Source organism: Mixophyes fleayi, chromosome 10 (assembly GCF_038048845.1).
Source record: "Mixophyes fleayi isolate aMixFle1 chromosome 10, aMixFle1.hap1, whole genome shotgun sequence".
In the NCBI taxonomy this organism is placed as follows: Eukaryota; Metazoa; Chordata; class Amphibia; order Anura; family Limnodynastidae; genus Mixophyes; species Mixophyes fleayi.
Genome location: NC_134411.1, coordinates 4,057,553 through 4,074,958, shown reverse-complemented (window position 1 = coordinate 4,074,958; position 17,406 = coordinate 4,057,553). Strand labels below are relative to the sequence as shown.

At 40.4% G+C, this 17,406-nt stretch overlaps 1 protein-coding gene across 2 annotated transcripts in view; it reads right to left on the bottom strand.

Moving 5' to 3' along the window:
* Nucleotides 1-3,795: 3,795 nt before the first annotated feature.
* DNAJC4 (DnaJ heat shock protein family (Hsp40) member C4) overlaps nt 3,796-17,406 on the bottom strand; it is a 38,039-nt gene continuing 24,428 nt past the window's right edge. For both annotated transcript variants that reach the window (XM_075187674.1, XM_075187675.1), the window contains 4 exons: nt 10,738-10,967; nt 10,119-10,277; nt 5,394-5,480; nt 3,796-4,004 (listed from right to left, as the gene is read on the bottom strand). In XM_075187674.1, coding sequence (XP_075043775.1) covers nt 3,902-4,004; nt 5,394-5,480; nt 10,119-10,277; nt 10,738-10,967 — 579 coding nt within the window. In that variant the 3' untranslated portion in view covers nt 3,796-3,901. The remainder of the gene's footprint in view (nt 4,005-5,393; nt 5,481-10,118; nt 10,278-10,737; nt 10,968-17,406) is intronic.

Below are 17,406 nucleotides of genomic sequence, written 5' to 3'. Positions count from 1 at the left end.
CTAGCATAGTGATATTAGCACGGGTATTGAAATAGGAAATAATACCAATTAATAGATTAATGCTAAATTCATATTCCCTTCTTGGACAGGTTAACTCTGACCCATGGTCCCCTGCACATTCAGATTTAGGGGTGCAAATGTAATTTTTTTTTGCAGCATACAGGAAAAATAAATTTTCATCTTACAAGTGAGAACTTAAACAAATTAATTAAATTATCTATGGGGTATGCTGCAGGTTATACAGCGAGGTGTGTGACCGGTTACCAGGACTGTGTAAACAGGATTTTTATATATTGACTGCAAACTATTTAAATGCCAGTATGTTTCTAACATGGAAGATTAAGAAATTGCTATCATAAAAAGTATTATTGAATTTCATTGAACTGTTAAGTGCACTTGGATTATATTTCATTGCCATGTCTAACATACTGAGAGGCCGATCTATATCAATGGAAAAAGAAAAAGATAAACCGCTATCACAGAATCCCTTTATAAGTGGTTTTAGATTGGTGGACTAAGTGTGTATGTTTGTTAGAGTATTTATTTTAACATTGTACAAATAAAGCGTATATATATATATTTTTAAAAGATTATACGCTTTTGTGAAGTCATTTATATATAAAGATTGGCATTGTAGCTTCCAGTGCTGTAATTTCTGGGGGTATTATATGTTTTGATTTGACAGCGCACAGGCTCTTTTTTACAGCTGCAGGAAATACCTCTTTCATCATCATCATCATCAGCATCTATTTATACAGTGCCGCTAATTCCGCATCACTTCTACAGAGAACTCATTCACATCAGTCTCTGCCCCATTGGAGATTACAGTGTAAATTCCTTAACATACACACACAGACAAAGGGAGAGAGAGAGAGAGAATAAGGTCAACTTGATAGCAGCCAATTAAGCTACCAGTATGTTTTTGGAGTGAGGGAGGAAACCGGAGCACCCGGAGGAAACCCACGCAAAAATGGGGAGGACATACAAACTCCACACAGATAAGGCCATGGTCGGGAATTGAACTCATGGCCCCAGCGCCGTGAGGCAGAAGTGCTAACCACTAAGCCACCGTGTTGCCACCTTTATATCTCATAGCTCCTCTGGTCCAATCTGCCCGAACCACGGATATATTTGTTGTTGTAGTTTACAGGAAAAATACTGCCTTCTATTGCATGAAGCACACTAATACTGGACAACTTTATTTTTACACTGCAATTTAGGAGTTAAACTAGGACATACCACTTCCTTACTAAATCTGTCCACACATTTTAAATTAGTCTCCCATGCAATGCAATATGGTTTTGCTAAGGTGCAAATTTGCTCCTTTGTTTGCTTTGCTCTAACTCTAAATGAGGCCCTTCATGTATAAGAAGCCAACTCATTTATTCTGAGCCGGTGTTTAGAGTGGGGTGGTACGCGGTGGTATGCCATACCGTCAGTTGTTCTTTTATTGTAAAAATATTAAATTCCATTCACTTACATTTTCCATACCACCACTTCTAAATTTCCACTTCAACCAATGATCTGGCTCAATTGACTAACTGATGTAGGAGGCCTTCTTTACGGGGTTCTCAAAAAAGCCAGCAATGTGACAGATGAACAGCACTACAGTATGCTGCTCTGTAATATCTATCAATTTAGACTTAAAACCCTTAAACCACAAATTTTGTAGCTGCTTCACTCACTTTACATTGATGCAGGTTGCTTGATGTTCGGTTGCCATATTAGCCTATATGCTTGGTATATGGCTGCCATACCAGACGAGTATCGGTTTGGGGCATGAGGGGCCCATCAAAGAAACCAACGCAATGGGCTAAAGTAATAGCGCATGCTGTAGAGTCGCTGATGGAGGCGTGGTCAGTCTGTGGAGAAGGCACGGTCAGCCCGCACAGTACTAGCACTTAACGGGAATGGTGTTACACATACATTATAGGCAACTATAGAGAATATGTTATACACACACAATTTTACTCAACAATCCAGTATATAGAAAATCAGATAAAACAAAACAAAAATGCCCATACTCTGATTCCTATGTCCCATACCAGTCACTGGCATTGCATGCTGGGCCATTTAGTTCAGTTGGCTTATATATATATACTGGCTAAAGAATAACTGTAGCCTGCCATAAAAATGTAATGTTTATCTCATGACACACAGAGGTCATCACAAACGTAACTTCCCCACCACCACCACCACCACCAAGGTTAGTCGGTCTTCCAATAATATATGCTAGTTACTGTATATCAGTTTATTAGCTCTACTTATTTTGGGAGCGATGTCAGTGTCAGCCTGGCCTCCTGTGCTCTTCTTCAGTGGTGTCTGCAGACCCTGCGTACTGCTGGTCCATCAGTTCTGATCTCTCACTGTAGAGAGCAGGCCACAGTGGAGGCCGTAGACAGGATTTCTACGGCACCTTGATGGGCCAGTCCGAGCCTGCCAGACAACTTCTTGTTAGGTCAGGTCAAGCCACTTCTTAAAAAATGTTGCCATGGCTTTTACCACAGTCTGTTTCGGTGGAGGAGCCATCTTTGTTTTGGTCTTGCCATATAGGGCTAATGCCACATGAGCTACAAAAAGCCAAAGCAAATTTGCCAACCAGCTCCTGTATGTGGGATTGCTGCTTTAAGTGCTACATTTATTTTTAGCTGCAAAATGATGTGACACTAGATTAAAACCCAGATCCGCCTATGACCTTTCATGTCTACTGTTCTGTTGAAAGAGTTTCAAAATAATGAATCCTAATTTTAAATAAAGCAGTCATATAACAACCAGTTAAATGAGGTATTCTTATTTTTGTTATGCTATATGCCTGTTTGCCATAAAGGTTTTTACCATTAGTTTCCCTTGGTGAAAATGGAGTTTAGATCCCAAGGGTATATTATCTTCCAATGTCATGGATGCAAATGCAAGTCATGTGTAATAATGATGTTCAGCACGGTGACTACAGCAATTAAAAATTACACATGTTCACTGAAGCAAACCCAAGGCCTCATTATGATTAAATTGGGTAGCTAGTCCAGAAACTGTGATGACTCAGCGATAAACTTAACAACACTGCAATTTGGATCTTACATGCAGATTTAGGAAGTTCTCTCTGCGTTTGTAAATGTTACAAAAGGTTGTAAGCTAACAATAACACATTATTTGTGCCCGATAATATTAACTTCTTCTTGAATTGCAATAAATACCAAATAACAACTTTAGTATAAGTGTTTTACTCATGTACAGCGGTACCGACGGCACAGATAGAGGGTTGGCCAGGCAGAAAGTATCCAGGCCTGGGGTTCCCCAGGGGGCCCTGCGGTGACAATGATAGTGGGGGCGGATGCAGCCATACACAGCACCATCAGAGCTGTTTTATGGGCAGGTAAAGCTGACTGCGTAGCTCATTATCTTCCCTTCGTTCAGCATGGTCACACTCCCCTTGGTTAGGTGAGTATTGCGAGTTTCGGCCAAGGCTATCTATCAAGCCTAGTGACTGGTCGAAGGAGTGGCAGCCCTAAGAAGCAGATACCTGTAATATGGTCGCCCCCACCTCCCACTCAGATCTAGGACTATGCAGATCTCTTCCTCTTCAAACTATAGCACAGTAAAATGCTGGCTCCTATAAAGTTAGTTCCTGTAGTCCCCTACCTCCCCTTCCTCCATATACCCCAATTATGCACTGGGTCTTGTATGTTATTGTACTCAATGTGTAAACTGACGGGTTTCGTGCATATTTTTTATACCAGTTATAGCCGAAGAAAATACATAAATAAAAAATAATAATTTCACCTGAAAATAAAAGCCCTATATTTTTATAGTGGTTTATTTACAGCATAAACTTTATCATTTCTAATACTAAATATTAGAGTTTGAGGTTACATTTGTTGATCTGCAGCTTTGGAAACCTTTCCCCTTACTTCTTAGCCTCATCGTCAAGAGAAAATCCATATAATTTCCTGAGTCTCTCTTCATGTTTCTGCGCCAGGATTTCATGCTGCTTGTAGAACCCATTCACCCTACACAGAGAAACCTTTATTAATACATGAGTGTCTTAAATAGTGAGTGTCTTAAATGGTGACTACAACTCAGTTGTAGTCACCAAGATTAGATTGTGTGAATGAGAAATGCGACAATCTATGTGTGATATAAAAATAATCTTTGGTTCTAATACAGGTTGCAAAAGCACCTTCCTTAATATCCATAACTGGGAGACATAAAATGTTTCTAATTTTCAGAAGAAGGACAATGCCACATAAAATGTACAAGATCTATAAGGGTATATTTAATAAACTGTGAGTTTGAAAAAGTGGAGATGTTGCCTATAGCAACCAATCAGATTCTAGCTGTCATCTATTTAGTACATTCTACAAAATGACAGCTAGAAACTGATTGGCTGCTATAGGCAACATCTCTACTTTTTCAAACCCGCAGTTTAGTAAATATAACCCATGGTCTTTTCTGTTTGGGCTGCCTTGGCCCCATGACTAAATAAACACTCTAGAAAATGTCTCAGCACATTATTATTTGCTGCCAAATAATCAGAGACCATGAACCATCATCGTATCATGCTGGAAAAGGGTAGATATGCCAATACATTCAATCTCATATGACAAATGACATTATAGCAAATAAAAAATCCTTGCTTATAGACAGAATGAAAGCCTTCTATTAAGTCTGGGATGGCTGGTAGAAACCTGGAAGACTTCAGGTCACCCCCCCCCCCCTCCCCACTCCTCCCTTTTTATGGCATAAGTCAGGGTTTCCCAAACCCAGTCCTCAGGGCTCCCTAACAGTGCAGGTTTTCTGGATTACATGTGACATAATTAGGACCACCTGTGGATCTGTTACAATGTGTCAGTCAGTAATGACTACACCTGTGCTCCAGCAAGGAGATATGGAAAACCTGCACTGTTAGGGAGCCCTGAGGACTGGGTATGGGAAACCCTCGCCTAAGTAAATTTTTTTAGTTGGCATTATTTGAAAAGTGAAGTGGGCCCTCAGATCTGTCAGTCTATGACATTTACTGAACCGTGATTATTCCAAAATATATTGATTCACAAAATGGCATTCTACCACTGGTACCCAGAAACAACCCACTGAAGACTATAATCTTCACAAATTTCAATATCTTGTAGGACAGTGGTACATATACAGGAGAATTCAACAGCTGGTTGCAGCAAAGCAGAGGGACCTCTACTGAAATACAGGTTAAAAGACATTATTCTTAAAGAAAGCCTTGGGAGTTGGACATATGCTTTATTAAATACAGATTTGCCAAGAAGTAAGGTTACTGTGCAGAATAACTCATAGCTTTACTGAACATCTATAGAGAATAGAGATGCACTGCCTAGCAATCATTTCTTAATGGTAATATATATTCTTTTCCTCTTACTTGTGACACTCACCTGGATTGCTCTCTCCTCTCATTGTAGAAGTTCAAAATTCTCAGCTGCTGTTCTTCCAGTTCCGTACGGCGACTTTCTCTTAATTTGCTATTAGACACAAAACACAGATTTACCCACCAGACTGGCCAAACAAGGCGCTCCTGCCTCAATCACGCACATGCATTCAGATATGCTAAGAATTTTACAAAGCATCTTTAGACCATATCAGCATTGAATATTCCCACAATTTCCTTTCATCTTCAGGGGCCTGATTCATTAAGGATCTTAAACGAAGAGGTATCTTATTCCAGTCTCCTGGACAAAACCATGTTACAATGCAAGGGGTGCAAACTAGTTTTCTGTTTTGCACATAAGTTAAATACTGACTGTTTTTTCATGTAGCTTTAAAGGCATATAATGTCAAAACCAGTGTACATATTACCGTATGTAAAATCATTCTGTGCATGATCAGAACTGGGAGATACAGCCGTGAACGCAGTCCTGTCCGTTGCTTCTTCAAATGTAGATGACAATTATTACAGCCTATGATTTCCGTGAGTGAACTGGGCGGGGAAGGGGCGTTTTGCCGTAGTGAATTTACAGTATGGCCGCGCCAAACTCAAGCACACGCAGCCACGCTCGAATCAAGCTCTGAGCATCTCAAAGTCACTTGTTTTTCAGCCGTATTTCTTGCTCCAGCTAAAGGGCTAGTCTAAGTCCTGAGTACTAGTGATGACAGTTTTGTTGGTATGCTATAACATGTGTTTGCAATCATGAGCAACTGTTTTTCATGGAACAAACAGTTTTTTTTCATTAATGCCTATGTTTTATTTTCTCCTGTGCGTTCTTTTGCGAATTTATAATCCACCATGGTGTTGGATACATCCTGCAGCGTCTTGTCTAGTAGAGCACAGCAGACCTGACCCCCATTTCAAAAGTACACGTATCTTGAGATCCATTCCTTGAAGAATTCAGGAGTACAACACATCTAAAATACCTGCGTAGAATACTAAACGCGGGTTACGCTCAGAGTGCGTGTCTTGATGAATCACTCCCATGGTATTCTCAGGCCACGCCTGAACAGCAATGACTTGCCTATAATGTACAAACTTCACCCCCTTTGTCCAAAGTGAACCCATGACTGTTCTGCAACAAACTGGACTGTTGGGGGTTAGTAGATGTTTATGGCTCAGGTTTTCAAAATGACTCCATAAACACAGTCTGCTGGAGAGGGTGTCAGCTTAAAGCCAAAGCTGGGGAATTTGGTATATTATTATTAGAAACATCATAGATTACGATAGATGGGATAACATGTAGAACAACTTACAGACACATGCACCAATCACTACCTCACATATCATGTTTGTCATTTGTTACAAAAATGCGTCGTCTTTCATTTATTTTTTTAAGACAATTTTCTTCCTCACTGGCTGGTATTTCCAGCTGGCCTGGCCAACAAGTGGGACAACAACGGTTAATTTTTGTTTTCCGACGCAGAGGCATCTACAAAAGTATTTATTTGTTTTAGAGGCACCACTGCTATTTTGTGTTCCAATAGCAAGTTCTAATATGAAGAGTGGAGAGTTCTTAAGGACGCTCTAACCTTAAATTATAGGCTGTACAAGTCTGTATGTGTGAAAACTTGTATTTTAATCGATGTTTATTAAAACATATTTTGCAATGAAGCAAACTTTGTATTTTAACTTCTAGCTGCTCTCGACCTTGCCTGACCTCTCTGCCTGTTGCTCCCACTCCTGCCAGTAAGCTCTGAGTAGTGGAGGTGGGAGTTCTAAATAAAGAGATGACAGCAAAAAAATATTCAAATGGGCCTCTCTAAAATGAGAAGGGACTTCTGGAAAATTAAATGTACATTGCAGTCCTGCGAGTCAATGACCCACCCATTAGAGGATGACATGCCGAAAATAATCCGGCTGCCCGTTCCAAGAGATCGTAGAACGGACATCAGCCTTTACTTTTATGGAGGCAGATTTGCAATTATAGTCACGATTGGCCGACATGCTCAGATGCAGCCGGGCGCTACTGGTCAGTGCAGGGGTGCACGGAGGATTGTGCAGCTCCGTTTCGCCAGCGCTGTCCTATACAGCAGCCGCGGCGCTGTCTAAGAAGCGTCCGCGGCGGTCGCTTCTTTGACAGCGCCGCGGCTGCTGTATAGGACAGTGGCCACTTAGTTAGCGCAGGGGGACGGGTTCTAGAGACTCAGAACCCCCCCTGCGTGCGCCACTGCAGTGGGTGTCCTGGGATTGAAAGTGAGTGACAAATGATCAGCTCACTTTCAATCTTGGGACATTCTCTTCAGCCAGATATAAATGGCTGTTGTTAAGCTTCTCAGTCAATCATGATAAATACTGTGATTCAGTGTTGGCATCCATCGCCTTTTGATGAAAGCTTATATCTGATTGGTAGCAATAAGTGACAGCACATCATTGCACTTTGCACTAAGTTATTACATAACCCAAATTGAGTTATTCTTTAAAGAAGAATGAGCAGAAACTGCACCACCGTGCTATGCAAATGTTGGTAAATGCACATTTTCTGTTACTCATAGGGTGGAATTCAAGTAGCCACAAAGTATCTCCGGAACGTCAGTGAGACACTTCGCGTAGTAGATGTGACAGAAATCCCAGCTCATTTTTCCGCGCACCCCACAGAGGTGCAAGAGAAATGAGCGTAGATTTCTACCGAAATTGTCGGCAATGTGCGCGCCACATCGCTGGCTATTAAATTCTCCCCAAAGCAGTTATTTTTGCTGCAAATGTTGCTTCCACCAAGTAGTGACTAAACAGGGTACCAAGACCTATAAACCTTTTTAATTAATCAAGGATAGTTATGTTGTGTAGATCAGTTTAACAATGTTCTACTTTCACAAATTGTGAATTACAGTTCTAGTCTGTATGTAAGTGTGAATGATTAGTAATCTTCAATGTGATAGAATATTGTGACAGATGTATTGTCCAGAGACACAAGTCCTTCTATTAAACGAGCAGGGTTGCTGTCTGGCAACCTGCCTCTCCCTAAATAGAAATTTGTTGGTGCAAAAGAGTGACAAATCAGAAACACAGATATACTTTTTTTTTTATTACTAGTAAAATTTAGGAGGTTAGTTAATAACATGACAATAATGTGCTGTACCTAATATCAGCCAATGAGACACTTTGTTTATAAAGGAAACAAACTAAAACATAACAATAAGCGACAAAATACAAAACAACCAAATTGTTCCCTTCAATTTTTTTCTGAGAAAGGTGAAGGGGAAAAAGGTACAGTGGGGCAGGGCGGGTAGAAGTGTGGGTGGGGGGGGGGACGGACAGGTACAAAACAATTAAGGAACCAAATCGTAGCAAAAGCTAGACACCGGCAGACAAGTATATAACAGCATGTACAAGAAACAAATACAACACAGCTTGCCACATATATTCGAGATGCACGGTGTCCAGTATGAAGGGTTCAGTGGCAACTCTGAGATGACTCAGAGCCAGAACTGCGATAGGAAGGAACATTTTGTTGCGTGGAAGGAGCCAAAATTACGCAAATTATCGCGCACCACCCCTCCCTCCCTCCAACCACGCCCCCCTGTCTGGGATCTCCCGGAATTAACTTACCAAAGGTTGGTAAGTATGATATATCTACATATACATGTATATATATATATATATATATATATATATATATATATATATATATAAAAACATAAAAAGAAAAGCGCCAAACATAGTGTGTTATGAACATATATGTTCATATAGGTTTTTGCATCTGCAATTTGGTGCCTTGAAGCAAAGCAGCCTACTGTATGTGATTTATTATATTGTGGTTGAGCACGTTTGTTCACTCTATTGGTTTCACTGAGCGCCGTTTGTCTATTCAGTTTTATTTTTCATTATATATATATATATATATATATGGATCCCGGTTGGCAGAGACCAGGCAGTGGATATTGCTTGGCTGCTCTGATTGTGTATAACACACATGCACAATCATAGTGGCCGGGCAGGGTTCTATGTCTCCCTCTCAGCCGATGGGGACATTATATATATATATATATATATATATATATATATATTGGTGTGTGGCTGTAGCCTGTACCTGCTGGGGGGGGGGGGGGGGGGGGGATTGCCACGATTCCCCTCCCCCCGGATCCGCCACTGTGAGGTACCAGGGGGCCCAGGGAAGGTCAAACTTGTGTTGTTTGTCATGAAGATAGTAAGCAATACATTCCATGCTTGTAATATGCCAGACATAGTTTTTAAGAGCAGACATTGTAGGGGGGGGGGTCAAGGTTCTTCCAATGGTTGGCTGTTAGGGATTTGGCCGCTGCGAGGACCTGAGAGATCAATTAGAAGGAGTGCTCTCTGCAAGCATAGAGCGGAAGAGGAGAGAGGTCCAGGGATGCTTGGATAATGGGCTTTCAGAGATGGAATTAAGAACTGAAAGGACCATATTCCAGAAGGGAACTATGCAAGGACAGGTCCAGTAGATATGAAGAAGCATACCTCTCTGACCACAGTTCTTCCAGCAGCTTGGAGTGGACGTACAAAACATTTTGGTGGATTCCTCTGGTGTATAATACCATCTATAGTATAGTAACCTGTTTCTTTAATTTGCATAGAAATAGAGCAAGTGGCAATCTCTGTTCTAACCTCCTCCCAGCAAGACTCATCAGTTACAGCACTTGTGTTACAGTTGTTCTATAAATATAATAAAAGAAGATATTAAGTTGTACATAGTTACCTGAAAATCTGGTAGTGTACAAAAATGCTTGCAACAGCCATGAAAATGCAATATAAAACCAAGCTTCTATTGCGCTGCTCCTGATTGTACGCAGAATCTTCCCACTTCCCCTTTGGAGCAAACTGGGACCAATACCTTTCATTATCCTCTTCAGCAGACCTGAATGGGGTATAAGTGCAGGAGCCAACAGGGCCACGTTGAGAACAGAATATCATTTAAAAACAATACATACAAAAAGAGAATAATATAAAAGGAAAAAAAAGTGATTGATGGGAGACAATAGATGGTTTTACACGATTGTTAATGACTTCTTTGTGACCTTATTATGCATAGCATTCCTCCCTCTGCCCCTATGTGTTTATATCAAAGAGAGAAGGAATTTCCTGATATCATGGCATCTTGGAGATAAGAGAGCCAGGATGGGGAGAGGAGTAATGACAGCAGAAGGAAATGATTGCTGGGTATACAGATAGAGTAAGAAAGAGAAAGTTAGAATAGAGAGCACTGGATGGACAGAGAAGCAGCAGATCATGTGGATCACAAATGTGCAAGGTAAAGGGTAAACATGAGAGACACAGAGGTAAATGAAGGCCATTATGCACAGAGGTTGGGCTGTTACCTGTGAAAAGGTCCCTGGTCTCTGTCATAAGTTTGCTTCCAGTTGTTACTTCTGCTATTGGTCTTACTTGACCTGTGATCTGAAGATACCCAGACTCCTCTCTGTACTGCCTCCAGAAGCCGGTCATATTCCCTGCGAGAGGAGTGTTTGCTCAACACCTTATATGCTTCATTAAGACGCACAAACTGGGCATGCAGAAGAGGGTTTGTGGGATCTCTATCAGGATGGCACTGAGATAAAAGAAAGGGTTAAACACAATAAAAGTGGGAGGGGGAAGATGTATAATATAAACAGAGTACAGTAGAAATATGGTCCTAAAAGGAGATATCATCATCATCATCTATTTATTTATATAGCGCCACTAATTCTGCAGCGCTGTACAGAGAACTCACATCAGTCCCTGCCCCATGCGAGATTACAAACTAAATTCCCTAACATAGACACACACACACACACGCACACACACACACACACACACACAGAGACAAAGGGCAATTTTGATAGAAGTCAGTTAACCTACCAGTATGTTTTTTGGAGTGTGGGAGGAAATCGGAGCACCCGGAGGAAACCCACGCAAACACAGGGAGAACATACAAACTCCTCACAGATAAGGCCATGGTCAGGAATCAAACTCATGACCCCAGTGCTGTGAGGCAGAAGTGCTAGCCACTAGGCCACTGTGCTGCTGATATCCACACAACTACAAATACAATTTTCTATATTAAAGCTCAGTATCAGAACAGGAGGGATCCGATAACCAGATCATTGCTGTTCAGGAGATACCCAGACTTCCCTACTCTATGCCTAATGGCTCTAGGTCATTGCCAAGTCAGTGCCCTCGCCACATAACAAGTACCTCTGTGTGAATTTAAACTTATTCTGCCGGGTTCAAAAAGAGAATTAGTGGTAATAAATGTGCCATAGGTGTGAGTGTCTGCCATACATACTGGTACTAGGGGGAGGTTTAATATGAACTCTAAAACCCATCTCTCCACAAATAATGTTTTGGTCCTACAGCCAATTGAAGAAATACTCACCCTGCTAGTCCAGGTGACAGCTGCTTCATCAAGTCTGACATCATGGAGAGAATTTATTAGAAACTGCAGTCTGCTTGGTTTCAGAATGTTCAATCATCATCTGTCTGACAGCCCAGAAGTTTGAATAAAAACCTCTCCAAAACCTCACGAATGTATTAAAAACCGATGTAAATATTAATAGACTTACCTTGCCGCTTTCAATTAACATTAATAAAAGTTGCGATGACACTAAACCGTAGTGCCGGACAGCTCTTCATTCAAAATCATTTGCAGTCATCATGCTGCTCCATCGGTGATCTGCACAGTCGATTTTCATCATCATCATCATCATCATCATTTAATTTCAGGTAAATTAATATTTATATCGGTTTTTAATACATTCGTTTTTTATTTATTGGTCTAGTGGGTGTCGGATTTTTCGCAATCGAAAAACCGTACCCAATCTTGGTGTAGGACACCTACAAAGGGTTTCAAAGACAGTTCTGTCTTATACTAAAGGGCCCCTTGATAATAAAGGAATAAATTATTATTGAATTGTAGTGCAGCCATTCCTACAACATGGAGGGGAAAGTGTGTGCACCACTGACTGTTAGTAGAACTTCAGTCTCATGCACCTTTTGGGAAACGAGACCTGCGGAAGTCTTCTGTTTGCTTCATAGAACCAACATTTTCTTGCAGGTCGGAACAGGCGACAACAGCTGCTCTCCTGATTACACATGACGGGAAGTGGAGAGAGAGAGACTATCACAGCCTTCTCCCACCAAAATGAAGGTGGGAACAGTGGTACAGTTATGGACATTTATGTATTTTATTTTTTTAAAATGTTAAATCTGAATATTTTTATTGGTGTTGTTGGCAACTGATTATAGCCTGCATCGCAGTGAAGACAAATAGTCCCTGAGCCTTCAGAGGAGAGTGGTTAGATACCAGCCACATCAGCGATGACATACCATTGCGGGGAAGCAGTACAAAGATAAAAAGCAGAGACTTGTTCTACACACAATGATTCTCCACCTGATAGGAACAGTGTCTTAAACACAGAAGGCTGAAAATCTGATGTGGTGCTCATCCAAACACTGTCCAAATAGGTGATGTATATAACAGAGAGCAGAATTGCCTATAGCGGTCTTAAAAGTAGCCGGCATATTGAGCATGTTCATCATAATGAGAATGAATTAGCAAGGTTACTTACATTTCCCAAGTACTCAAAGGAAAAGTGTAAACAATTTAAAGACCTTTGGAATAGAGGTAACTTTGCACACACCTGTTGGGTTATGAGGACAGAACGCGGAGTTCTGATTCCAGGTAAACAACCAAAAAAAGGTGCAGATCCCGCAGGATCACTTGCCAAGGCCTGTTTGCCAGAAAATACCTGTAGCGACACATGAAGAAATGTAAACTAAACCAAAAGTGCAACAAACCCAAACCTGGCAAAACAGAGCCCAGTCTCTGTGTGCCTTTACTTAACCTGATCCAGCTGGCATTGACAGTGGTTTTTAGAAGCTGTTTATTGATATGAGACAAGATGAAATTTTATTCACAGTTAAAAATGACAGATGCAATATGGGGAAGCATCTCTTTAACCGTGTCGGATCAGATGTCGGCAAACAGGAGTACATTATTGAGAAACTTAGAGAAATGGGAAGGATACTGTTACATGTCAGAAGAGTTACCCTTTCGGAGCAATGATGGAGAGCTACACTCCTATAGTGGAAAATGGCATACAACTTCTGGAAGATCGAGAAGACAAGATGGGATGAGCTGACATCATCTGCTACCTTAAAAACTATGGAGGAGTCAAAACGAAACATTCCTCTGCTCTTACCTTTCGCTGAAAATGTGAAAAGATGTACTTGTACTTCGATGTCAAACAGCAGGCATACCACAGCAAGTTATCCACTGAGACTGCATTTAAAAACTGGGTATTGCTTGCAAAGGTCACCTTGGCATAGGTGATCTTATTCAATTGAAGAGGGGAAAGGGAAGTTTCTAAGACGCTGCCAACTACTTTCAGATATACTTCAGGTCTTCAAAAAGATCTTGCCCTAGCGCTTTCTGAGCTTCACAAGGATTGAAACCCGAGGAAGGCAAGGTTGGAAAGTTCCAGCCCTGCTAATATTAGCAATGCAAAATGAAATGGAACTTGATGATGGAATCATGAAGAATGCGGACTGAACGCTGAAATGTCTACATGTTTGCAAGACGAGCTGCTTTGTCCCATTTCAGAGGTTCTTACTATGTAGGCCCTTTTTAATCCGGAATGTTGAGCTAAAAATCCCCAAACGCAATCTTCCATTAAGTTTCGAAAGCATGTCTCTACTGTATCAAAAGTTCTCCACTTACACAACACAGAACTGGATCAATTGGCGCACTTCATTGGACACTTCCTTGGGTGTACTGACAATATTACCGCCTCCCAGAAGGTCATGATCAGCAAACTTTTAATGGGTCTTGAGAGGGGAATAAATCTGAATATATATAATTTTATATAATTTTTATAGTGACGAGTCAGAGGATGAGCAAGCCCCTGAACCAGAGAGACAAGGCATGTGTTCTGTCGACACTTTTCTTTCACAAGTGAGGCTGTGTAAAAATCCAGCAACACAGGAATCACAGACAAGGTTTCCAAAGCTTGGTGTAGCACAATACTTTGCTATTTAAAGCACTTTGTTTTATCTGTGTTTCTCAGCTTCGTTTTTTATGGTCAATTCTGCTTTCTTTAAGGAATCAAAATTTGTACTTGGATCGAAAACTGGTTAGAGAATAGGGAACAGAGAGTTGTGATAAATGGAACATTTTCTAATTGGTCAAAAGTCTTAAGTGGAGTACCTCAAGGTTCTGTGCTGGGGCCACTCCTTTTTAATATATTTATTAATGACCTTGGTGATGGTTTAGAGAGTAAAGTTTCTATTTTTGCAGATGACACTAAACTCTGTAAGGTAATAAAATCAGAGCAAGATGTAGCTTCTCTACAGAGGGACTTAAATAAACTGGAGGATTGGGCGGCCAAATGGAATATGAGGTTTAACACAGATAAATGTAAGGTTATGCATTCAGGGATCAAAAACAAGAACGCAATCTATAAATTAAATGGAATTAATTTAGGAGAATCTATAATGGAAAAGGATTTGGGAGTGCTCGTAGACAGTAGACTTAGCAATAGTGCTCAATGTCAAGCAGCAGCTGCAAACGCAAACAAAGTATTGGCATGCATAAAAAGGGGCATAAATGCAAGGGAAGACAGTGTAATTTTGCCACTGTATAAATCGTTGGTAAGACCTCATCTTGAATATGCAGTACAGTTCTGGGCACCACTCTATAAAAAAGATAATTTGGAACTAGAAAAGGTTCAGAGAAGGGCGACAAAATTGATAAAGGGTATGGAGTCATGAAGTTATGAGGAAAGGTTAGCCAGTTTAGGCATGTTTACTTTAGAAAAGAGGCGTCTAAGGGGAGATATGATTACTATGTACAAATACATTAGGGGTCAATACGGAGAGCTTTCATGGGAACTTTTTACCCCAAGCACCATACACAGGACACGTGGTCATCCCCTAAGGTTAGAGGAGAGGAAATTTCACAACCAGCAAAGGAAGGGGTTCTTTACAGTAAGGGCAGTCAAGATATGGAATTCATTGCCAGGGAAGGTTGTGATGGCAATGAAGTTTCCCTTTACAATGCAGCGCCGCTTTAAATTTAATCGCCGAAGACGCTGAACACGCCGGAGTTGAAGAATCCGGACATTAATACATTTACCCCCAGGTGTCACATGCTTTGCCAGTAGATAACCAGCTGATAGCTGGAAAAGCATGCTGGGGCTTGTAGTTTCACAACACCTGGAGTGTCACAGGTTAGCCATCACTACTGTAGCATCATACTTCTTCCTCTTATGTACAACAGACTGCACGGAGCTCCATGGAATTTTCAATTCCTTTGTAATGGTTCTGAACCCTCAGCCAGATTTACTTTTTAAACCTAATAATTCAAGATTTTTTATTATTTTTTTTTTAGTACTTTTTTTTGTAAAGTTTTGGAAAATGTATTTTCACGATACTTACTTACTCCATGGTTCAGTGGCAAAAAAATCCCACTTCAATCTATATCAAATTCAGAATCTTGGCAACAAAATGTGAAAAATGTGATGGGGGCTAAATACTTTTTGAAGGTACTGCAGGGGGTTTCTTTTGGCAACATATTGAAAATATAACTTTTTATTTTATGGCTATTAGTTAACAGAAGGGGATTAACAGGAGTGACCATGACACCATTATTAAGAGCCCCTAAGTAAATATTTAATATACTAAACTACACTAAAATATACTAACCTTTATTATTATGTACTCCTGATTGAACGTCTACCTGTTTCCCCTGAAGCTGAACTGTGTTCATGTTTGGGCGACAATAACAATATTGGAATGCCTTGTAATGTGTATCTGAATCCGTGTGCATTTAGACATATTTAGGTATCATGTTCATCTGAAATATTAGGGTGAAAACATCCCTGAATTATGATTATATTAAAGTGATCAATTTTGCTGTCACTTATAACTTCATATATTGTGCTGACAGTATGAAAATCAGACACTATGTAGTTAGAGTATGCGCTAGCAGACATTTCATGGATAAATTATTGATAATATGATGAATACATTTTACTGCTATCATAACAGCTGCAATTATTTTTCTCTAGAAGAAGGGTCATTGTAAGAAACTGTTCCAGGCATGGTCTGTTTTAATAGAAGTGAGGTCCTAAAGCCTGGGATGGGAGCAGAGGTGCTGGTTAGAAGGCAGAGGTGATTTCCAAGCTGTGAGATTGAGCCAAGAAACTCAATTAGAGCTGGCAGATGTACTGTTAGAATGCATGTACCTGGTGATGGTCGGGACCATCCAGCTGAGGAAAGGTCGATGAGAATCAGCCTGAGAACACGAGTTTCTTACAGAATGAACTGAGGCACAAAGCCTCCACACTGGTAGTTAGGGGTACAGACAACGGTATAGTGTTGGGACAAGCAGAGGATTTATTTTCATAATTTAGTGTTGCTATAACCCCAACATGTGGCCCACTAACTCCATAGGAAAAACAGGTATCTGTCAGGTATTGTTTTTTATTTAATTATTGTTATTCATTACACATTGAATGTGTATTAATAAAAGTATTTGTATCTGTTGATATTTGTAGAAAGAAGCCTTTTATCGCTCCGTTAATCATTTTCATAGCATTATTGTCTTCACTGTTGTTGTTGTGTGAATAAGTTGGTCACTCAGCTTTGTTCACTTTGGTTCACGTATGCTCCTACTGAAACATGGGGCAGCAGGTGAAACTTTCAGAAAACAGAAAACAAGACTGAACTTGATCTTATTTACCGATAGCCAATAGGCTTTTGGGGAGGGGGGAGTGCAAAATTGTGACAGGGAGGTATGAACTGAAATTCATTTTAAAATATAAGAAAATAGTTGTTCTCCAAAGTAAAAATAAAATATTAGATATAAATGTAGAAGAATTGTAATCTTGACGTATTCCCATGGTGAAGGCTGAAGACAATGAGTCATCCTTGGCTGGGCACTTGAAGGTAAGATAGTAGGAGGTGACAAGGATGACGACAGGTGCAGGCATGACAAAAGTTATTTACAC